The following is a 26185-nucleotide window of genomic DNA, read 5'->3' on the forward strand; positions in this document are numbered from 1 at the left end:
ATTTTGCTAAGGTTAAACTGGCATCATGAGTGAGGGTCAATATTTTGGTGCTGATACATGCATGCAGACTACTTGAATAAGTGAGATTGAAGTAGAGAAACAGAAGAAGACCTATAATTCTAATTAGTGCCATCTAATGACTTGATTTATTGTTCTTGCCTGTTGGGCTGATTATATTATCTGTAGATGCTGCATACTCCAGGATAAGAGGGAATTAATAGGTTCATGGACATCCACAAATAATCAGCCCAATGTCAAGGACACTCAATCAAGTCCACTAGATCATGCTAGTTAGGACTAAGCCTTCCTTTTTTTTTTCCCTGCTCCATTCTCACTTATATGTGCCTGTGTACATATATCTTTAAAAATGTGTTATTCCCTCGATGATGCCAGTTTAACTTGAGAAATAGTGGAAGTATTAAATTCTTGGGTTGAGAAAGTGGTAGAGATGATCCAGAGGTGAGTGATGAAGATGGTAAGCGATCTGTGGATTTTGCTCCCTAGAGCAATTGATTGAGGGTTTATAGGTTGCAGAAGTTTGATTGGCAGAAAAAGAGGAATATAATAAAAACATTTAAGATGCTAAAAAGGTTTTATGGGATTGATGCACATGAAATTTTTCAGTACTTGACTAGAGGGGAGCTGATCCAGAGGTCAGCAGAGAACAATACAATACACCACACTCCTACTCACTTTCCCTGAAATATGAATAAGAGTATATGAATTGTATTGTGAATATGTTCAAGGAGAAGTGCAAATAGATATTGTGTGGGTCTCCCATGATACAGAAGTTCCTGTACAGTAATAATGATGATGAATCTGTTTAGTTGTAATTTCCTAAAATAACAAGATAAATAATAATCAATATATAAGCATGAACCTGAGAATTATGACCATTTTATTATAAACTATCAGATGCACATTATCAAACAGTATTTCTGTCATCATTAAAAAAAAATGTTATCTGCTATTACTATCTGCCTTTGGACATATACCATGGAAAGATTTGGAGATACTTATGTGTTGAACTTTATATTTCTAAAACATTGTCTTTCACCCTTTGTAATTGGGTTGCTAGCTTACTCATCAAAGATTTTCAACCAATGAGTACTCCAGGGTCTGTATTTTTACCCATCCTCTGCTTACTGTATATAAGCTGTTTAATTGAAGCTTCAGTTCTAGGAAGATGCCTGGAGAGTAGAAAGAATGCAAAATAGTTCCATTGCATAAAGGTAGCAAATTATAAGCCAATACCAATCAATATTTCAGGAATGGCAGTTAGGTTAATGGAGAAATTGGACAAAGGCAGAATTCAGGACTGGGTGGACTGGAATATGATACTCTGTAAGAAGCAACATAGTTTTGTAAAGGATAGGTCTTGCCTGATTAATTTCATCACTTTTCATAATAAAGGATAATTGAGTTGGATAAAGGAAATAGCTACACAGTGATATTTCTGCATTTTGCAAAGGCACTTCACAGGATTTCACAGAGCCTCTGCAGCTCAGTTAGTATAGATGAAGCCCTTTTGTCAGAAAGACCTGGATTCTATTCCCATCTCTGAAGCAAGGTACGTTTATCAGGTTTTTTTCAACTAAAGGAGTTAGCTGATCTCGTACAGAGGTGGTGGATTTTGCCTCCTTGAAACTCAGGTTTTTAATCCTTCAAAAAAAAAAAAAAAAAAATAGCAAACTGATCCCGTGAACACATATATCTATAGACATAGAACACTTCGGGAGAGTGATGGTAGCCTGCACTCCCCCCCCCCTTCCCCAGCTAAATAGCAACTTCTGACCAATAGCTCATCTCAGATCCAAATGCCAATTCTGGTATCCTGGATACTCCCATATAACAATAACAACAGTAAATTAAAGGTGCCAATAAATTATATTCTTGGTTTCATCCTTTATCCAGTGCAAGCAAACAAAGTTTGTGGGTGAAGTAACTTCATGACTGGGCTACTTGCTTCTATACAGAGGCTAATAACTTCACATCAATTTCCTTAATATCCCATAATGCAATGCACATATCCTTATGGACATGTATAATGCTATCCATTATGGGAAGGGCTGTTACCCAGACTGGTTTCAGCTTTTATTGAGGTCTCATCAGGAGCCAGACGCAGAAGTGAAATAATGCAGACGTCACATTTCCATATACAGGAAGTCAAAAGGTGTCACACCCTATGTTGAAAGTTTTTTCACTTGGTTATACTATAAATTAAAGTGAAAACCAAGTGAAAAAACTTTCAACATCTATCTCTAATCCAGAGTATTTTAATTTTAATAATAAGGTGTCACACCCTATGTTGAAAGTTTTTTCACTTGGTTATACTATAAATTAAAGTGAAAACCAAGTGAAAAAACTTTCAACATCTATCTCTAATCCAGAGTATTTTAATAATAAGGTTTCACTACTTGTATATGGAAATGTGACTTCTGCATTACTTCAACCTTGGTATCACTTCTGAGTCTGGCTCCCACTGATGAGACCTCAATAAAGGTCAAAACTAGTCTGGGTGATGATCCTTCCCATAATGCATAGCATTATACATATCTGTAAGGATATGTGCATTGCATTATGGGATACTAAGGCAATTGGGGTGAAATAATTAGCCTCTATATACAAGTAGCTCAGTCATGAAGTTACTTTACATGCAAAACTGTGTTTGCTTACACTTGGATAAAGGATGAAACCAAGAATATAATTTCTTGGCCTCTTTAATTATAGTATAACCAAGTGAAAAAACTTTCAACAACAACAACAGGATTTCACTTAGAACTCTGTTACATAAAGTAGAGCAAATGGGAATGAGTAGGAAGCTGGTGAACTGGATAAGGGAGTGACTGATTGACAGGCATCAAAGAATAATACCTGTGGGAATTGAATCGAGGAGAAGGCAGGTGACTAGTGGTGTACCACAGGGTCTGCAACTGTTTATTTTGTACATCTGTGAAATGAAAAGACAATATTCAATTATTTGCTGATAATGCAAAACTTCAAAGAGTGATAGACAATGAACATGATGTAGAGATCCTACAGGACAATGGACTGGCAGTATAGGCAAATGATTATGCTTGTCAGTTTAATGTAGTTAAGTGTAAGGCTAGTAAGGAGTTAAGGAGAGTAAGGCCATGCACTTTGTGAAGAAGTGAACAGGAGCAGCATACTACATTGATAGAACTTAACTGCAGGAAATTGATTAGCTAGGAGTGTGAATTATGAGCAGGGAGTTCATGTTTAGAGATCATATCAGAGACCTGAGAGTTAGAATGAATCACTTACCAAGATATTTAGGATTGGTGTAGTAGAAATATATAAGAGGGAAGATAGTGAGTATGTTGCCTCAGTATGATAATGCAGAGAGGATTAGAAGAGCAGATAATGAATGAGATGATAGCAAGAATGTGTAGGAAGAGAGGTCTGAAGTATGTGGATGTATAGAATGCATGCATCTCAGGACAGAAGAGAACTGTATGCAGGAGTTGGATTACATTTGAACAAAGAAGGGCACAGGCATTTGGGGAGACTGTTGTATTCTACCCAAGTTAGTGTGTTAGGGCAGCGAAACTAGAATTGCAAGGGTGGAACTTAATAGGGATGATGTCACGTGAGATAGTGGCTTGAGAAATGAGAGGTTCTATTGCAGAGTTAGGTGGAGTATGTGGAGAGTAATAATAGCTGAATGAATATTGGCACTGCACTAGTTTTTCTGTGTACAAATACTAAGAGCATTAGAAATATAGGAATTGAGTTTGTGGTATTGATTGACTCAGTCTCTGCAAAGATTGTTGGTATCATTGAAACTTGGTTAACTGAGGAGGATGTTCTAACAGGAATGGAAATCAAAGAGTAGAGCATATTTTGGCAGGATAGAGAAGCTAAACACAGCAGTGAAGTGTTACTTGTGATAACAGGTGGATCATGCCCTTTCAGGGAAATGACACTAATGGCTTTGAGAGTATGGTGTAAGAAAAAAGTTTATAAGACAAGATATTTAGTGGGATGTTGCTATAGACCACTATCTATATAGAAAATATAAATTTTGATGAGCAGGAAATGTTTAAGCAGATTAGCTTGACAGGTGCATATGAGTGATCATTATGCAGGACTTCAGCTATAGCTATATAAACTGGACAGAGGAGGCAGCATAGTACTAAGGGAACTGAATTTTTGGACTTCTTGAGGGAACAACTGTCTTAATCACCCAACTGGCCATGGCATGTATACACGTCAAGGTTACCATGGATGCAAAGTGCATATTAAAATTGTAATACCATTGATATTACATTGAAATATGTGATGGATACGAAGTGTATGAGAAGTGATGTATTTTATCCATATTGATGGCAACATGGTTAAGCAGCATGTGGTGGTGGGAACATAAGGATCGAGTTTTGAACTTGTTCTTAGCATCAGAGTATCTGATTGTGACTAAGATGTCATACTTGCCTCCAGATGATGAGAGTAACCCATGTAGTCCTCACCTGGAAGATGAACATGCGCATAGAAGTATCAAAGCAGAACTTGCTATTAAAATGGGATCCTGTCTTATTTTTTGAAAAACCTTTATGCAGAATTATAAGGCAGGCAACCATCATAGACTTAGAAACCAGCTTGCAGCAGTACAATACATGAAAGAATTTGAAGGTAGAGAGATCAGTAATGTTACTGATCTCTCTACCTTCTAGTTAAATTGTTAACAAAAAATTGTTGACAGTAGTGGCATATTGTATACCCCACATTAAGAAGATAATGCAATTTAGAGTCAAATGGATGCATAGAAAAATTAAATAGGAATTGCAGATAAGGAAGAGATTATGGAAGACATATAAAGAAAGAGATGGAGACCAGTTGCATGAGGAATATAAGGCTTAGGCTAGGAATGGCAGGCTAGCATTGCAGTACAAGGAGTTTTTTCATTATGTGTCCAGTAAGGGGAAATTTTTCTGTGCACTTACCTTGCTGGATGGAGACAGGACTTGTGTGACCAATGCAGATGACAAACCTGAGCTGTTTAATTATCACTTTATTAGTATTTCATCCTAGTACATCAGGCTTTATTCCTAGAGGGATAAGGAGTGGTGAAGTGTTAGAATTGTATGAATAGGATGAATTCCAAATACTAAGTATGCTAGTTGTCATTAAGGTGGGTGGTGGGACTAGATGGAATTTTTCCATGTATTTTAAAGGGAGTTCTGTAGAATGGAGGGGGGGGGGGAGATTGTGCCAGAGCATGAAGGTGGTCTTAGAATTGAAGTATCAAACTATAGCCTTATTTGTATTTCTTCTGTAGTTGTTAATATTTTGGAGAAATTGGTAAGAACTCATATTTAGAATTGGACAGTTGGGAGCAATATTATTTATGCAGGCAGCTTGGATTTATTAAGGAACACTGTATAACTGAGAGGAGACCTCCACATAACCTTTAAAGGAATGCACAGAACCAACCAGGGCTTTTGACCTAATGTCCAATCCTCACCTTCTCGTGGTGCACTCTGTTGGGTATCTACCTGGATACTGAACAAACGAGGATGGGCTGGCAATTTGGATTTAGCCGACCAAATTGTATTCTTATTGGCTTAAACTAAAATACAAAATGATTGTACAACATGACAAAATTTCATGCCAGCCGGGACATCACCCAGTTAAACAAGGTCCCCATTGTTTTCACCAGGGAACCAGGGCGAACAGCGAAAAGTCAAATACTGGAACAAATCTGAAAACACATCCCAACTCAACATCACCAGAGTTAAAGATCGGTACTATCAACATAAGAAGCCTGAATGACAAAGAAATTGAGCTAGCTGAGGAATTAGATGATAAGATGAGGAATTGATGACAATCAAGGAAAAGAAAGAGTAGCCATAGTATTCAACACTAAATACAAGGCTAATCTTCTTGAATGGCAGGCAGTCTCAAGTAGTGTGATGTGGGCAATATCAGAATGGGGAACTGGACAATGAGACTTATTTGTGCCTATGGTCCCATGGAAGGTTCTGCTAAGGTAGAAGTGGAGGAATTTTTTGAGGCTTTAGAGAAAGCAACTGACACAATGAAAAAGGAAAAGTTGATCCATTTGGTCTAAATAGCAGAGTAGGAAATGATTGTCAGACATACAAAAATATTTTGGGGGAAATTTGGAGAAAAGAGCAAAGCTAATAATAATGGCAAATACCTGTTGGATTTCTGCTCAGGACATGGACTGGTTATTACTAACACCATGTTCCAACATAAAAATGTGCATAGATTCACATGGAGAGAAGAGAAAAGGAATTAGAAAAGTCTCATTGACTATGTTATTGTTGATAGTGATGTTTTCTCCCTGGTGCAGGACGGCAGAGTGTACAGAGGATTTGAAATTGGAAGTGATCACCATTTAGTCTTGAGCAGGATAAAATCGAATTTCGTATTGAAAAGAATAACATGTAAGAAAGTTTTAAAGCGAATAAAAGTTGAGCAGCTCTCAGATGTGAACTGTAGACTAAAATACACAAAGATTATTGAAGAAAAGAGTTTGAGAACAGAAACCAAACCTTGGAGATTCAGTGGCAAGCCTTGAAGAAAACCCCTGATTGATTCAGCCAGAGAGGCATGTGGTGAGGTTGTCTGCAAGGATAGAAAATTCAGAACTCCATGGTGGACACAGAAAGTTAAAGAGGCAATGAAAGAAAAGAAGAAAGCATATCAAAAATTCTGGCAAATAAGTCAGCTTGTGTTCTTAGAGAATACAGAGACAAATGTAAGAAAGCTAAACACTGTGTAAAACTGGCTAAACAAAAGTCATGGGAGGTCTTTGGCAAGAACATAGAAAATAAATATCAAGAAGGTGGCAAAATATTCTGGAAGTTGCTGAAAAAGCTGAGAAAGAGTGCTGTAAAAGGAATTAGAGATGATAAAGGTGACATGAAAATGGGAAAAAGAGATCCTTGTAGTATGGAGTAATTACTTCGAGAAATTGCTGAATGAAACAAGCAGTGATAGCACAGTGGTAAAAAAAAAATTAACAGGCATACAGTCAGGAATTCATATGAATACTTGAAGTAGAAAAAGCCATCAAAGGCTTGAAATCTGGAAAGGCAGCAGGAGTATATGATATTCGACCAGAAATGCTGAAGTATGGTTGTATAAAAGTCTTACAGTGGCTGTATTGCATAGTTCAGAAGGCCTGGACAGAGGGACGAATTTATGATGATTGGAGTAGAGCTCTCATGGTACCCATATATAAAAAGGGAAATAAAACTGAATGTGAGAATTACAGAGGTATTTCCCTACTGAGTGTTCCTGGTAAAATTTATGCAAGTATATTTGAGAAACGGTTGTGAAAGAATTGTGGAAGAAAAGCTTGGTGAAGAACAAGCTGGATTTAGGCCAAATAAAGGCTGTCAGGATCAGATCTTCACTTTACGACAAATAGTTGAGAAATCATATGAATATAACAAAGATCTGTATTTAAGTTTTGCCGATCTGGAAAAGGCATATGACAAGATGCCAAGAGAGAAGCTATTTAATATGCTACAGTTATATGGTGTCAATCGGGCATTATATCAAGCAGTAGTTAGTCTTTATTTGAGTTGTAAGTCAGCAGTTAGAATTGAAGGAAGTACAGGAAGATGGTTTAATGTTAAATCTGGTGTGAGACAAGGATGTACATTATCCCCTCTGTTATTCATTATCTATATGGATTACATTATGAAGGAAAGTGGTATTAAACCTGATATCAAAATTAGAGATATTAATGTCAGCTCTTTTTGCTTTATGCAGACGATGTTATACTTCTAAATAAATCCGCTACAAGTTTCCAAGATTCCCTGACTAAATTGAATAACTGTTGTAATAGATATGGTATGAAGGTCAGCAATAAAAAGACAAAGACAAAAAATAGGCAGAAACATTGAAAATATGAACTGCTTTGTGAACGCAGAACCTGTGGAACAAGTAAAACATTTCAGCTACTTAGGTATGATTTTTAGTGAAGATGGTAAATTAAATATGGAAATAGACAACAGAATCAACAAAGTTGGTATGGTAGGAAGTCAATTGAATAAATTTATATGGAATAAGAGAGAAATTAGTCGGAACACTAAATTAGCTGTATACAAGGCAGTGTTAAAACTAGTTTTAACTTATGGATCTGAGAGCTGGGTCAGAAGTAAAACACTTGACCAAAGACTAAAGACTGCAGATATGAGAGTCCTGAGAAAGATTGGAGGCATGAACAGATAGCATCAATGGCACTATCATATTAAAAACGAGGATATTAGGAAAGAACTTGCCATTGTCAGCATCCAGGGCGTTAGCAGAGCTAATCTCAGGTGATATGGTCACTTAAATAGAATGGGTGAGGAAAGATTAGCAAAACAAGTGTTCTCTGCCAGGTTGGCAGGAAAATGACCAAAAGGAAAACCAAGATATAGGTGTATTGATACGGTACAAAGTGCCTTAGATGATAGAAATATAAGATCTGATAATGTTGGAGTTTTGACAAATAACAGACTGATTGATTTGGAAGAAAAATTGTAGATAGGAAGTTAGTAATGATATAAATTTTTCATGTAGCACTATCATATCCTCTATACCCCTTGAGGGTACATGGCAGGAATTTGATGATGATGATGATGTTGTTGTTTTAGAAATCTAGTTACCTTTTATAGTAAAGTAGCAAAAACAGTGGATGAGAGTAAGACATACACTGTTTTTATTATTATTTAGATTTTGAAAGGGCACTTGACAGAATGCCACATAACAAGTTGATATTTAAGTTGCAATATATGAGTTTGGATATCAGTTTAGTGGATTGGATGGATACCTGGCTTTCTGATAGATATCTGAGACGTGTGGGGAGGGGGTGCAGTATCAGGAAGTAGGAAGGTTGTAAGTGGATTACCTGGTCCATTACTATTCAATATTTATGTTAGTGATATTGTTATGGGATTGTAGGGAGATATTCAGTCGTTTGCAGATGATGTAAAGCTTGGGAGGATTACTAGTATTAGTGCCAATGTTTTGACTCTTTCAGAGAATTTGAATCGGCTGGAGAGGTGGGTCGGTGAATGGGTATGTCAGTTTAATGCAACTAAATGTAAGGTTTTGAAATTTTGGATCCTCAGATGGTATGTTCATATTCACTTGGCAGAATTATACTAGAAGTGGGTGAAGCAATGGATCTTAGCATGAAATTTGAAGTTCAGAGGTCATATTGAAAAAGTTGTGAAGACATCTTAGAGATTGCTGCAGTATAAAAGAGGACATTGACCATAAGAGGATCAATGTCCTCCCTTGGGATGGCCAGTCCTATTGTATAAAGCGTTAATCAGACCATATCTGGATTTTTATGCTCATATTTGGTCATCGGGATTTGATGGGGATGAAGTAACCTTGGAGAGGGTGTAGAGACAGGTAACAAAAATATCAAGATTGTACAATGTTATATTCTTCTTTTATGTGGTCAGTGGTCTGTGTGACTGCCTTATCTGTATATCTCTGTCTTTACTTTAGCCTTACAGTTAACATTGATTTTTGTATCACTTAATATCAGATATTTGTTTGCCGACGAATTTGTATTGATTAAAGACTGCGCCAGCCGGCAACTAAATTCTGATATGTTATCCAAGAATACTTAAAGAAAATGCAGGGATCAAGAAGTAAGCAGTCGTGGTCCCGATTCTCATATGACTATTGGGTTCCCCCTTAATGCACAGTACATAATTTTTCAAACGGTAGCTCAATCCACAGAAAGCATGACAAACTCATTTGATTACATTTTAAGAAACACATTTATTATTGCACAAAGACAAGTATACATGTTAATCAAATCCTTAATCTTAAAAGAGTCTGGGTTCCCTTTACTTAATTAATCACAAACAAAACTTCTATACTATAGTACCTTACTTGACATAAATTCCTCACTTCTAAACGTACATCTATTCTTAGACTCTTATAACTAAGTTACCTAATGTTATCACACATGTAATATTTCATATATACACAAGACAACTCAATACTTCTGACATGAATTTCTCTAGGATAATACTTCTTAATCCTACTTAATTCCCCCTCCAAAATTTTAGTTAACAATTAGTTACGTTCTGACCATATAACATTACTGTTCTTAAATCACACAAACAGTTCGGACCTCGGCCTCCTGTTCGGCTGGAGCCTAATATGCTTCCTTCTCAACTGTAGACAAAAGTGTCCAAATCACAGACTGTTCCTATAACACTACACAGAAATAGCATGCTTCCTTAACTTCTGTTTCCCTACTCTTCGGTTACTTTAATTCAACATTTAACATAAGAAAATCTTCTGCTTACCGTTGTTGCCTTGAACTGGTACTTTGGTCGGCTTACTGTACCTTCACTGATGGCGGTCTTGCTATTCCTTTGTTTCCATACGAACCGAAAAAACTCGTACACAGATTTGAACACTGACGTTGATTTCATCAGTGGCTCTTTCTTCTTATGGATCTGAATACATTGTAGTTGCAGCCTTCGCCCACGTAGCACACATAGCAAGGGGGATTCTTGCTACACGTGGCGGCAAGCTCTGCACAGCTCTCCGACAGGACTAGGTGCCGACGAAACCCGGAGACAAGAGATAAGAGAGCGATTCGAATTCCCGCCGAAACCTTTATACTCCAAAACAGCTCCCTCACGCGGTGGTGTTGTCACGCATGCGGTGGCTGCCGATTGGACGCCGTGGCTACGAACTGCTTTTACATGGCTTAAAGTTTGCTCTAGCTTATACATATTTATTTGGCAATTTATACATGATTTTATATTTTTATTCATTTACAAATATTCTCTACTTAACTCATGGGTTATTTCAACATTGTTTAGAGCTTACACACTTGGATATTTACATGCACTTGGATTGTTAAAAGGCACATTCTCTGTTCGGAGGCATAAGCATGTCCTTATACTCTCCTTATGAGGTAACTTAATGTTGGGTGGGAAAAAAGGATGACTCATCATTTTTTTCCCGACACAACAACAACGTTGGTTATGAGGATATAGTCTGAAGGCATACAGACTGCAGAGTTTGGCAAATAGAAGACAAGGAACGGGGGGGAGGGATAAGATTGAGTCATTTAAACTATTCAAGGGTTATTATCGGATTGACACTGGGGAGATTTTACATAATGGTAGAATGATTGGAAGAGACATGGGCTGAGGCCATGGAGAGTGGTAGGATGGAATGAATTGCCTGAGAGGGTTATGAAAGTGCAAATGGTGGACGAGTTTAAGGCTTGGTACAACAGACTTTGTGTTGACCACCAATGATCTCTCATGATGAATTTTGTGACTCCATGGAGGGCCAAGAAAATAATATTGCAAAGGTGGCCAAAATTGCACATCAGATTACTTGGTTGCTGAAGAACACACTGACAAGCAGGGACAGGATATTATTATTCCATTCTATATGGCCATAATAAGGCCTGGACTACTGCATGCACTGGTTGCTGGAATCCATGGGAATGATGAACTTTTGGAGGATTCAAGTGATCAAGATTCTAGCAGGTCTGTGAGACACAAAGACATTGATATGAAAAAGAGGAGAGAGGCATGATAGAAACATAAGTTTTTACAATGCTTTACAGGATTAACACCCAAAACTTTTTATTTTCAGTACATGGCATGAAGGGAGAGAGCAAGAAGTCATCCTTGGAAAGTATGGGTAATTCTGTAAGCATGCAGTCAACAAAGGGTTATAATTAGAAATTTAGCTTGGGGGAGGGGGGGGTGAATGGGTTTCTAGAGGTAGTTATGAGTGCTTTGGCATTAAACGAATTCAATGAAAAATATGAGTATTGTGTGAATAATGGTTAGTGCAGGCCTCTCACGATGAGTCCATGGAAATGCCCAAGAAAATAATAATAATAAATGACCTCTTTATTGACAGTTTGATCACAATACATTCCATCCTTCTTCTTCATTTGACAAATTTTGTAGTGCATAATCAAATCATTTACAACTTCAGGATCTTTTGACCTCTGGATTTTCTTGCTGTTCTCTAGTGTGACAGGGATAATTTTATGAACTTCAGAACTACCAAAACATGATGCTATCTTGTTTTTTACAAGGAAGATCTCACTTTACTCACCTCTGCTTTTGAATCCAGATTTTTCCATCCATAAAGCACTGCCAGTAACAACAGTATGCTTTAGTTGGAAAGACCTGGGTTCTAAATTAAGAGGAAATCAGGTAAGATCTTCCTGGGTTTGATCTTCTCTGAAGATCACATTTATCTTCTTGGAATGACCGACTTACACCTCTAGCCCTTTCTGGCAAAAACATATCTTAACCAGTAGCCTCTTCCGCCTCTAACAATTTGGAAAACTGAAGAGGCTATTGAGGCATTACCTAAAATCCCCATAAATATGCTTGATATTATCTAGAAGAAGGCACCGACCAAGTTTCTTTTCCTCCTCCTTCATTCCTGCTACTGCTGTATTGTTGGAACACTCTTTCCCCTTATGCGTTTCCCAAGGAATACAATATACAAGCTTTTAAATCAAATGTTTTGGCTTACGCTGGAAGAAAGCCAAAATAATACACCATAGCAAGTTCAAGTTTGAAAGACTTTTCATGGAATCAGCCTCAGCCCTAAGAAACAGTCCAAACCTCAACAAATTTGGTTGTGTGAGACTGCCCCAAATTTGGGAGACTTACATCAGGAGACCTTCAGTCCAACGGCTAAGAATATCTACACAGCCCGCTAGGGGGCACCATCAGGACTTTTAGGAGAAACAATAGCTTCCTGCTTTGTCCTCAATTACTGTGTGTGTGTAGTGCCTGCATGCACATCTTTATTTTAAGTTCCTTTGAAGATGGCAACATGACGTTGCCGAAATATTGAAAATATATATTAAAGTTTAATTTAATTTATATTCTAGTGTACGTTGTGAATTCCTTAAGTTAATTAATAAACAACCTTTAGCTGTTAAAGAAAATACATCAACAGATTCTTTCTGTCTCCTTAACTTCTTGCCCACACATGATGCTGAAGTCCTGCAGATTTAAGAAGCACAAAAAAAGGGAGACCTACTAGGAAGAAAAACAAATGATATTGACATGTAAAGCAATTTATGAAATAATTCATAAAACATGTTAAGATCATCTCTTTGTTTTTATATATATCAGCATTTGAAATCTGAGGATTAATGCAATGGATAATAGCTTTCCATATATTTTTAAACTTTTAAATATTGATGTATTATCGACACATAAACTTTGATCACTAGATAATACACTAAACTTTTTTCTTAACAGAATTCCTTGGAGAGTGAATTCACATACCTTCTTTCTTCATTACCCCAGAGTGATGTTAATCCTTGTGTTCAGTATTTTACAAAGAATGCAATTAAAAGTGGATTCTCTTTTGTGGATGATGAAGATAATGTAAGTGGTTACTCTTTACTTCATCTCTGATTTGAATTATATCATATGTACCCTCAAAGGTTGAACCCCTTGAAAGCTATTAACAATTAATCTGTTACTTCTGAGCACTCTGATATTATCATATCTGACATTTCCTACTTCTAAGGCACTTCATATCGAATTAATCCACTTAGATCTTGGTCTTTTTCTGGTTCTCTTTCCTGCCATCATGGCATCATCAAACAGCTGTTTTAGCTTTGCACACCCATTCTATTTAAGTGGCCATATCACCTTTTATTAGCTCTGCTCATACATTCTTGATTGTTAACAATAATAACTTTCTTTATAAAATTATCATGATCATCATCAATTTCCTGATGCGTAGCTTCAAGGCATACTGAGGCTACTATCAAAATATGATTAAGTTTACTTTATTACTAATCTCCTACCAATAATTTTTCTCCAGACTAGCCAATTACTTGTCAACATTCCAATAGTGTTGTATCTAACATTTCATTAGATACAAAAGTGACCATACCACCTTAGTATGCCCTGCTCATGCATTCTTGAATGCAAACTTCCTTCAATTGCAAAAGTTCCTTCCTAATGTCTTCATTTTTAATATTATTCTGCCATTGACTATTGGTTCACTCCCCTAATTTTTCTAAGAACTTTCATCTCTGTGGTCTCTAATCTTTGATATAGTGCTTTATTTCTAACCCATCTTTCAGTTGCATAACTTAAAACTGGTTTGAATGCTGTCCTGTATGCTACTAGATTGGTGTTTTGACTAATTTCTCTCTTATTCCATATAAATTTATTCAGTTGGCTCTACACCATACTAGCGTTGCTTATTCTGTTGTTTATTTCTAGATTTAACTTGCCATCTTCACTAAAAACTGTGCCTGAAAAGATCAAATATTTTACTTGTTCTATAGGCTCTCCATTCAGAATGCAGCTGAAGTTTTCTATGTTCCTGCAAATTTTCATAGTTTTGCTCTTTTTATTGCAGTGTGTCATGCCAAATTTGTTACAGCTGTTATTCAAGTTGCTTATTAAATAATTTAAGGAATTTACAACACAATATAAATTAAATTTAACTTTAATCTATATTTCCAATATTTCGGCAACATCACGTTGCCATCTTCACGGGAACTTAAAATAAAGATGTGCATGCAGGCACTACACACACACACAGTAATTGAGGACAAAGCAGGAAGCTATTGTTTCTCCTAAAAGTCCTGATGGTGCCCCCTAGCGGGCTGTGTAGGTATTCTTAGCCGTTGGACTGAAGGTCTTCTGATGTCATCATCATCAAATTCCTGCCATGTACCCTCAAGGGGTGTACAGGATATGATAGTACTACATGAAAAATTTACATCATTGCTAACTTCCTATCTACAATTTTCCTCCAAATCAGTCTGTTACTTGTCAAGACTCCAACATTACCAGATCTTATATTTCTATCGTCTAAGGCACTTTGTACCGTATCAATCCACCTATATCTTGGTCTTCCTCTGGGTTGTTTTCCTGCCAACTTGGCAGAGAACACTTGTTTTGCTAATCTTTCCTTGCCCGTTCTGTGACCATACCACCTGAGATTAGCTCTGCTAATGCATTCCTGGATGTTGACAATGCCAAGTTCTTTCCTAATATCCTCATTTTTAATATGATATTGTCATTGATGCCATCTGTTCATGCCTCTAATCTTTCTCAGGACTCTCATATCTGCAGTCTTTGGTCAAGTGTTTTACTTCTGACCCAGCTCTCAGATCCATAAGTTAAAACTTGTTTGAACACTGTCTTGTATACAGCTAATTTAGTGTTCTGACTAATTTCTCTCTTATTCCATATGAATTTATTCAATTGAATTCCCACCATATACCAGCTTTGTTGATTCTGTTGTCTATTTCTATATTTAATTTACCATCTTCACTAAAAATCGTGCCTAAGTAGCTGAAATGTTTTACTTGTTCCACAGGTTCTCCATTCACAACACAGCTGACATTTTCAATGATTCTGCCTATTTTCATTGTCTTTGTCTTTTTATTGCTGACCTTCATACCATATCTATTACATCAGTTATTCAATTTAGTCAGAGAATCTTGCAGACTTGTAGTGGATTTATTTAGAAGTATAACATCTATGTTTTACTTGTTCCACAGGTTCTCCATTCACAACACAGTTGACATTTTCAATAATTCTGCCTATTTTCATTGTCTTTGTCTTTTTATTGCTGACCTTCATACCATATCTTTTACATCAGTCATTCAATTTAGTCAGAGAATCTTACAGCCTTGTAGCGGATTTATTTAGAAGTAGTATAACATCGTCCGCATAAAGCAAAGAGCTGATTAACATCTCCAGCTTTGATATCATGTTTAATACCACTTTTCTTCATAATGTAATCCATATAGATAATGAATAACAGTGGGGATAATGTATATCCTTGTCTCACACCAGATTTAACATTAAACTATCTTCCTTCAATTCTAATAGCTGACTTACAACTCAAATAAAGACTAAGTATATTGCTTGATATAATGCCCCATTGACACCATATAACTGTAGCATATTGAATAGCTTCTCTCTTGGCATCTTGTCATATGCCTTTTCCAGACCAACAAAACTTAAATACAGATCTTTGTTATATTCCCATGCTTTCTCAACTATCTGTCAAAGTGAAAATCTGATCCTGACAACCTCTATTTGACCTGAATCCAGCTTGTTCTTCCACAATTCTTCTCAACCGTTTCTCAAGTATACTTGCATATATCTTACCAGGAACACTCAGTAGGGATATACCTCTGTAATTCTCATTCAATTTTATTTTCCTTTTTATATATGGGTAATATGAGAGCTCTACTCCAAACGTCTGGAATTCGTCCCTCTGTCCAGGCATTCTGAACTATGCAGTGCAGCCACTGTAAGAATTTTATACCACCATATTTCAGCATTTCTGGTCAAATTCAAGCCTTTGATGGCTTTTTCTACTTCAAGTATGGATATGTGTTCCTGACTGCATGCCTGGTCAGTGTTTTTTTATCACTGCTTGTTTCATTTAGCAAATTTTCAAAGTAATTACTCCACACTTCAAGAATATCTTTTTCTCACGTTTTCATGTCACCTTTATCATCTCTAACTTCTTTTACAGCACTCGTTCCTAAGCTTTTTCAGAAACCTGCAGAATATTTTGCCACATCTTCTTGATATTTATTTTCTGTGTTTATATAGGAGACAGGATCATGGCCTAGAGACTGGAAGAAGTCTGTTTTCATACCACTACATAAGAAAGGAGATATGAAGGTGTGCAAGAACTATAGAACTATTAGTTTAATATCTCATGCAAGCAAAATTTTATTGAAGATCATGCTAAATAGGATTGAGGCCAAAGTTGAGGCAGAGATGTCCGAGGAACAATCAGGTTTTAGGAAAAGTAGGGGCACCAGAGATCAGATCCTTTGCCTTAGACAGATCATAGAAAAATATAAAGAATTCAGACTCCCTCTGGTAATGTGTTTCTTAGACTACTTTAAAGCTTTTGACTGTGTTGAGCATGTGAAACTGTGGGAAGTAATGAAAAGAATGGATTTTCCTGAACACACTATCAGGTTGATAGCCAACTTGTATAAGGAGCAAGAAGCCACAGTAAGAACAGGTGTTGGATTGACTGACTGGCTTCAAGTTAGAAAAGGAGTTAGACAAGGGTGTTTACTTTCTCCTCACTTGTTTAATATATATGCAGAGGACATCATGCATGAAGCATTGGATGAGCTCAGGACAGGAATTAGGATAGGAGGTAGATTGATCAGTAATCTGAGGTACGCTGATGATACAGTACTCCTTTGTAATGACATGGAAGAACTAGGGCTAATTCTTGACAAAGTTAACAAGATCAGTAATAACAGAGGACTTCAACTCAATTCTAGCAAGACAATGATCAGGTTAAACAAACAAACAGAGAATCTCTTGAGAAACAAGTGTATCTTGATGGAGAAAGAATTGAGGAAGTCAGCAAGTTTGAGTACCTGGGATCCATTATTAATGTGAAGAATGGCTGTTCAGAAGATGGCTAAAACAACAGTCAGAGACCTGTCTAAAATCTGGACTGATGGATCTATCTCCATGGGAACAAAGTTGAGGATTTTAGATGCAGTTGTTTTTCCAGCAGTGACTTGTGGATGTGAGACTTGGAACCTAAAGAATCAGATAAGAAACGGATATCTGCTTTTGAGGTGTGGTGTTACAGAAGGCTGTTGAGGATATCATATACTGAAAGGCATACAAATGAATGGGTGTTAGAAAAGATTAGTAGAACTTTAAGGCTCCTTAAGGATATTGACAGAAGAAAGTTAAAATATTTTGGACACATAGAAAGGATGGAAGGAGAACTTCTCAAAACAGTAATAGAAGGTAAAATTCCTGGAAAAAGTTGCAGGGGTAGACCATCAATGAGATGGATGGTGTGTGTGGAGTGACTGATCTTTAGAGAGTTGAGGCTGCCAGAAAAGCAAACAACAGGACTACATGGCGAGGCCTGGTGTGGAACATCACCGAACATCGGAGTGACTATACGGCATCTATAGATGCCCAGTGAACATATAGATAGACTTTTATTTTATTTCATTTTTTCAAACTTTCTAAGACTATCATTTGGACTACTATTTCAAAACTTTGAATTTTTTTTTTTTTTTTAACCTAGATGGCGCCATATTAGGACTTTAGTCTTGTGTTGCAAGCTGCAATTACTTATACTAGCCCCACTGTTACACCGGATTGTGGTTGTTTTGCATTTGTAACAAACTTTGTGTTGTGTGCTCTGAAGATGCTGATATAATACCAGCGAAATATTAGCTTTTAAGTTAATAAATAGTTATTTTCTTATCCATCTGTGTTCATATCAAACCGTGAAATCTATTACAAAAATGTCTGACGAACACATAAGCCTATTCACGCCTATTATTTTATTGTTAAGCATAATTTTGACATTTTGAATGGTGTTTCCACACATTTCCATAGTTTTTGTTTCAGATATTTTAATTTAAAATTTTTTTGCTATTTCATTTAGATGGTTAGTTGCAATTTGGAGTTTATCTTCTGAATTTGAAATTAGTACTTAATCATCTGCATAAAGTGTTGTATTTAGCTGTTTATTATTTGTTAATTCCCTCCTGGACAGTTGTTTTTCATTCTTTTAGGATTCTGTTTATATAAATGTTGAATAGGATTGGGGATAAGCTACAACCTTTTCTTACTCCTTTATTTATAGTTATAGGTTCTGATATTGTTCCATCTGCAAATTTGATGCAAATTTTTGTTTCTCTGTATAGACTTTTTATTGCTTTAATTAATTTAGAAGGTATTTTATTGTATTGTAATATTTTCCAGAGTAGATTTCTGTTCAAGTTATCATATGTCTTTTCATAGTCAATAAATAGAAGAAAAGTGGGCATGGTAAATTCTTTTCTTTTTTCTATGATCTGTTGCATTATGAAAGATACATCTGTGTATCCTCTCCCTCTTCTAAAACCACACTATTCTTCTTCTAAATAATTTTCTGTATGTTTAATTAGTCTGTTCTTTAAGATGTTTGCATATAGTTTAGATGCAGTAATGTTTCTGTAATTTCCACATTTGTTCTTGGGACCTTTTTTTGTGAGTACTCCAGTTTCCCATTTTTTTGGGGATCTTTTGATATTTCCAGATATTATTGAAGAGTTTAAGTAGGCTTTCTGTCTGCATATTTAAAGAGCTCAATGCATATTCCATCCAGGCCTGGGCTTTTTCTGTTTCTTGAGTTTTTTAATTATTTTTCTAATTCTTCCATTACTATTCCTTTTGTACTTTCCTGTATATTGATATCTTCAATTTTGTGAGTTTTGTCATTGTTTTGTATTTCCTGTTTTTCATTCCACAATATTTTATAGTGTTCTATCCAATCCTCTTTGGAAATTATATTATTTCCTAGTTTGTCATTTTCCACTGTTTGTAGTTGCCTGAAAATTTTATAACCTGTTCTTTGTGGTCCAGTGATATCGTGCTGTAATGATTTAACATATTTACTCCAATCATCTTTGTGTATACTTCTGGAAAGCTTTCTGACTTCAGTCCATAATTTCTTATATTATATATAGTCAGCAGTGTTTTTATTTTGCAGATAGATTTTAAAACTGTTTTTCCTTTTGATTAATTCCTTTAAGTCATCATTCCAAGTTCTGAGCCATTTTTTGTTTTCCTTGATTTGTATCCTGAACTTCCTTCTTCTGCTTTTAGTATGATATTGTTCAAGTCAGTTTCAATATTGTTTGTGGTTGGTTTTATTTTATCTCTTATTCTGCTTTTATATAAGTTTCTAATACTCTCTTGTTCTAGGAGGCAAAATTTAAACTGTTTATTAGATGTTGGTTCATTATCTTTTTTTCTTTTGAAGTATGTGGTTCTTTTTATGAATTCAAATCTGCTTTCAACTAACATGTGATCACTATCAATTTTGCTTCCTTTAAAAACACTTGTATCCATGATATTATTATTTAGTTTGTTGTTAATAATAATGTAATCTATTATTGGTTTTGTTCCTCTTGCTTCCCATGTGTACTTATGTATATTTTTAGGCCTGAAGGAAAGTATTGCTGATTTTTAAATTGTTAAATATGCAGAAGTCTCTTAATAAAATTCCATTGTTATTGATTACTGATTCTCCCTCTGATCCAATGCATCCTGTTATTGGGTTACTTCCCACTTTAGCATTGAAATCTCCTATCAAGATTGTTGCTTCATTTTTATTTGTTTCATCAATGCATTCTTGAAGTTTTCCATAAAATTCTTCCATATCTTCCTCTTTTCCATCTTCTAAATTCCAATAATATTGAATTTTTGATTCATAATTTGCATTCTGACTTTGATTATTCTGTCTGATACCCAAATATAATCTGAGATTTTGGGTATCAGACATAATCCATTTTTTATTAATCCAAATTGCAACCCCAGATGAAGCCCGTTTGTCTTCTGGGACTCCAGAGATCATAACATGATCTTCCAGAATTTGAGATCCCTTCTTTTTATTTTTTTCCTCAGTTATTGCTGCTATATTAATGTTTCTATTTTTTAGTTCTCTGTTTAGCTTGTCGATTTTGTGTGTGTGTGATTCCACAGACATTCCAAGTAGTTATTTTTAATTTTTCAAAGAGAAGTCCCTGACCATTAGCCAGGTCATTTCTGATTAAATCCATCCTATTTTTCTTCTTCAGAGCTTTGCGAGTAATGTAATTTCCCCTGAATAGGCTACCAATCTTTTACAGGATGAGTTCGGTGATAGAGCTGCCACCTTAAGGTCTCCGAACCTGTCTGTTGGGAGGGAAAGCAGGCCCCCACTGTGCGAGATGGAAAAAAACATATTATAATAGGAAAGATTCATCCATAGCCTTCAATTACTCTAATAGCATTTGGGGGAAGAAGCAAGCGGAACAATAAGAAAGAAAGAAGAGTAGGGACCGGTCTACAGATAATATACAGATGTATATTACATGAAGTAAGGCACAGTCCAGCATCAGGTACCTCAGGTTTGCTGCTCCCGTACTCACTAAAGTGAGCCCTTGAGGGTAATTTGACAAAAATTATTAATAGGATGTTAATAATAATGTATACTTAATCATGTAGTGCTGTCATAATAGCCAGAACACCCCTTGAGGGTAGAAATCAGGAAACACGATGGTGGTGATATCTATCCATCGGAAAAGTGTTGTTTATTGTTATTATATATTTCCGATTTCAGTATATTGTTTTTTATCATCTGTAAATCATTTCAGTCCATTCCAAATCTTTGTCAGATCGTGTATGTTTATCATGAGATAGTATCTTTTTTTTTAAAAAAAAAAAATCTATGAATCTGAGTTAGACCTGTTTTTGTACTGTAATCAATTTAACTTAAGGTCATTCTGAGTTTTAATATTGCATTGGTTATTCTTTTTACACTCCTAAATTTGTATTCTTTTTCAGCTTTTTATCCAATATTATTCTAAGAAATAATTTTAAATGATTGGTCAGGTACCTTAATTTTTCTGTAACCTTCACATTAGATAAGTTTGTCTTTTTTCATAATGGGATGCTTTTTAAGATTTCCATAGTTTCAGGAAACTTACCATAATGTTAAATTCTTTAACAATTTGTTTAGAATTAAATATAGACTGTTAGAAGTCACATAAAACTAAACGAATTGTTAAATAAATGAAGCTGTACCATGATTTTCTACTTTCTAGTAGAAGCACATGTAATTTAAATGATCAGTTGTAGTCATTTAAAAGTTATGGGAGCTCAAGTGCAAGTATGTCATAGAAAATGTTTGTGTTCATTTGGTTACCAAGTAAATTAAACTTGACAAGAAATGATATTCTTATTTAATTCTTTATCCAAGTGAAATCAAATAAAGTTTGTGTGTGAAGTAGTATCCCATCTACACTACTTGTATTTATATATGACTTCACATCAGTTGCCTCACTATCCCATAATGCAAAAACACCATGGGAAAGGGTTGCTTACCCAGACTGGTTTTGACTTTATTGATCACAGTGGGAGCCAGACCCAAGAAGATACCATGGTTGAATTAATGCAGGAGTCATATTTTCCATATATACAAGTAGTAAAAAGGTGAATAATTTTATTATTAAAAAAATACTTGAGATCAGAATGAAGTCAACAGCCTATATATTGTATTTATATATTTATCTTGTTTATTCTTCAAGTACATCAGGTTTTTATCATGAAATTAAAATGGAACAAAGAGTCAATGAGTTTATATTAAGCTAATTAAAAGTCCATGGAAAATTTGCAAATGATGGCATTGGTTTATGGCAATAACTATCAGGTGCACATGTTTTTTATTGGAATATATGGTTCTGCCATATCAGGAAATCAGTAGAAGATATTGAATATCTTGGTTAATCAAAAATTAACACACCAAAAAAAAAAATAAAAAATAAGTATTGGAAATCATGACAGTAATCAGTGCAACACTCATAATGGTGTCTGGAGATCTGTGTATTAATATGGAGATTATTCATCAAATAATTACCTCAGATTCAAAGAAAATGAAGGTTTATGCAGTTTTTTCCACGTGCATTTAAATGATGGTCAGGAAAAAAAAAGTGTTGTTGAATATGTTAGAAAACTCATTGAAGCACTGAATGAAATCCAAACCTCATTAATTTTGATCTTTTGTAGGTCATGAGATGGGATATTTTAACACGTTTGCACTGGGCAGTGTCTGCACATGCATTAACTGCTGGCAGGAACAAGCTTTAGCACATATATGCCACTGTTGTGTTATGTATTTGCATTTTACACAAAACTTATATGGCATGTTAGCTGAAACTTTTTTTAGTAGAATTTTCATCTAACATTTGTAAAATTAGCATTTGAGAAGTGTCTTAATAATATTGAATATCTCAAATGTACTTTGAACTGATTTCAAGTTTTATTTATGTGTGTGTGTGTTCTCATGTGCATCGTTTTGCTTTACATAAATTGTGTTTTCTGTACCCGATGATTGCATTATAAACATCTGTTGTACATATTTTCTGTCATTGAAATGTCATTCCAGTTGTCTCTAAATTACAATAGTTGTTGCCAAATATAGTACAAAGACTGGAATGACATTTTAATGACAAGAAGATTAGCTCTTTCCTATAGTTATTTCTAATGACAGATTAGCTCTTTCCTATAGTTATTTCCCAAGCTACCAAATGTCTACAGCAGCTGTTTATTATCTGTTAGTTATTTATACTTTGCAAACAAAGCTTTTTCTTTCTCTCTTTGTAAGTTTTTTTTTTTAATTATGCCATTATAAATTCACTCATGCATTATCTGGAATTTATAGGATAGCACAAAAAAAACAACAAATGACAAGAAGAGCTGCCGAGACAAAATAAATGAAGAATGTAGGATTCGTGAAAGGGTGGTTAATTCAAATGATGATTGAAAATTATTTATGTATCCTATTACTTTGTAAAAAGTGCATATTAATCCTCAGTAAACAAAAGAAAATTCCTAGCAAACTGATAGATATAAATATAATAAGCACAACAAATTTTACAAGATGATTTCCTACTTCATCAACCTATATGTATTCCTGCCACACCTAAATTAATCAGCTGATCAACGTTATTAGTTCATTAGATTAGCTCTTTCCTATAGTTATTTCCCGAGCTACCAAATGTCTACAGCAGCTGTTTATTATCTGTTAGTTATTTATACTTTGCAAACAAAGCTTTTTCTTTCTCTCTTTGTAAGTTTTTTTTTTTAATTATGCCATTATAAATTCACTCATGCATTATCTGGAATTTATAGGATAGCACATGCTATTTGCTCCACCTGGCATCTTATAGGAGACACATATAATCAGGGCTGCATTTACCATTAGGCACATGAGGTGCAAGCTGGGGGCCACACCTTACTCCTCACAAAGAACAATAAAAAAAAACAGCGTAGTTATAGATGCAAAATAAAATACTTATTTTTAAATATCAAATTCATAATATAAAAACTAGAGGCCGCTGAAAATTTTGTGAGGCCTCCCGCTTCCATTTAAAATACATTATTCTTTCCTTAGAATATAAAACTAACAGGAACTCCTGTATTCCATAAAATTCATGTATGTAATCACACCATTTCTTTGCTGGATGTATATATACGTCCAACAAACCTGGATAATATTCTATCCACCTGTTGAAAGAACATGGATAAGAAGTGCAGTTTGACTGTCATGTCCATTAGAAGGAGCAGTAATCCTTCACGCTGAAAAGAACACTTAACTAGATTACCTGCCGTACGTAGTAGCTATGTTCAGTTGCCTACAGCTAGAAATGCAGTTGCTTGCCGTTTGCTCAGTAACCGGAATCTAAGTTATATCAGACTAAATACCTATGAATTATATTCATTTTTGCTGCTTTTTTTATCATATAATTATAGTTTTTAATGCCAACGCAAAATAATAAATCCTTTCATACTTTCTTCACTTCATATTGTATCACTTTGGAAGATCAATGTCACTATCAAATTTTTTGCTAATTATTTTAATTGCCAATACATTTTAAAATTCTCCCAGAACTTGATTGAAGATAATTATTTTTGTCAAACGATTATTTTATAAATTCATGAAAATCCGAATCTAAAAATGAATACAGCCTCCATCTGTTCCAAATTAAGTTTTATTTTTTATTCATAATCTTAGTTCAAAGGTTAGTTCACAGATTGCGCAAAACTCCATGCCTCACTTTTACGTTTTGCTTTAGAGAGAATCATACATAAATCTTGAATCATATCATGTAATGCATGATTTTTATAACGTAATCTGTAGGTTTTTGCATTTCAACTTTCTTTACTATAAATCGAAATAAACGGCAGTTTTGAAGTCAACTGTATTATGTACATATTTTCGGCTAATTTCGATATTATGCGACAGTTTTGTTTTATTCAAAATGTATATAATTACTTTTCATCTTCAACAAGAAGATAGGGTATACTCCTTAAACATTTAGAAAAAAAATCTTTAACAGTTAAAAGATTAAGTGAAACGAGGTGGTCCACAAGAGCTGACGCTATATTGGCTTTGAAACATGGATATAAACAAATTAAAGACGCATTACTTGAACTATCCATTTCTCCCCATGAAAAACCTATTTCTAAATTAGAGAACTCATCATTGACTGAACATTTTGACAAACTAGAAACAGCAATTTTAACAGTTGTGTGGGACAAAATTTTACAAAGAATTCATGCTACTAGTAAATCTCCACAAGATCCCGATATGGATTTGTTTTTAGGTAATAATTTTTACAGTCTTTAGTTAGTTTTATTTTAGATATAAGAAATAGTTTTGCTGCTGTAAATGAAGAAGTCAATTTATTAACAGATGAGACAAAATTTAAAGATGAAAAGGAAAGAGTTAAAAAACGAAAAAAAAGAGTGACGAAGTTTCACAATCTAACAATGAGATTATATTACATGGGAAAGAAAAGTTCGCTGTGAACACTTTTAATGTCATTTGCGATAAGCTAATTTTGAAAATTAATGAAAGAACAAAAAGCTATTTCGACATATTAGATTTGTTTGACATTTTTTTGAAGAAAGATATAGATCAAGACAAGTACAGGACTAGTATTTTACTAAAATTTTACAAACTTATGGGACTGATATTGATCCAGAAAAATTTACTGATGAAGTTAAGCAATTTTTAATAATGATAAAGGAAGAAAATTCTTCAATTAAAAATATGTACAAATTTATAAACAATGGGGTTAAGGTCTACTTTTCCGAACGTAGAAAGAGTTTTAAAAATATTTTTGACGATGCCTATTTCAAATGCAAGTGCTGGACGCTCATTTTCAGTATTGAAACAAATAAAAAATTATTTAAGAAGCAACTTGCACCAAAACAAAACAAGTGACCAGTCGTTATTATGCATTGAATCAAATAATGGACTCAATTAATTATGATGACATTATAGATATATTTGCTAAAACCAAAGCCAGAAAAAAATAACTTTTAGTTATTAATTTTTTTATTTAAATTTGAACTGATTTATTTTTATACTTTTTTTTTAAAATGTAAATATATGTATACCAATGTTGCATTGTGTTATTAAAATGAGTTATTATGGAAATGCTGACTTTTATTTTCAATAAACTAAGAAAATGTTTATTTTTGAGGCCTAATAATGATGTTGCGCCTAGGGCCTCCAAAAGTATAAATGCAGCCCTGCATATAATATCACAAATGTTAATTATTAATCATTTGTTTGCCATTGATGAAAA

At 34.8% G+C, this 26185-nt stretch overlaps 1 protein-coding gene across 2 annotated transcripts in view; it reads left to right on the forward strand.

Annotated features, from left to right (window-relative positions):
* LOC150106396 (protein SERAC1-like) overlaps positions 1-26185 on the forward strand; it is a 281390-nt gene that overhangs the window by 102526 nt on the left and 152679 nt on the right. The window contains exon 7 of one of the 2 annotated variants that reach the window (XM_090393115.1): positions 13272-13400. The exons of the other annotated variant lie outside the window; for it this stretch is intronic. Within the exon in view, the coding sequence (XP_090249241.1) occupies positions 13272-13400 (129 nt within the window). The remainder of the gene's footprint in view (positions 1-13271; positions 13401-26185) is intronic. 2 annotated transcript variants of the gene reach the window in all.

The sequence above is a fragment of the Typopeltis vanoorti genome, chromosome 5 (genome assembly GCF_054136105.1).
Source record: "Typopeltis vanoorti isolate ZY-2024b chromosome 5, IOZ_Tvanoo_1.0, whole genome shotgun sequence".
Lineage (NCBI taxonomy): Eukaryota > Metazoa > Arthropoda > Arachnida > Uropygi > Thelyphonidae > Typopeltis > Typopeltis vanoorti.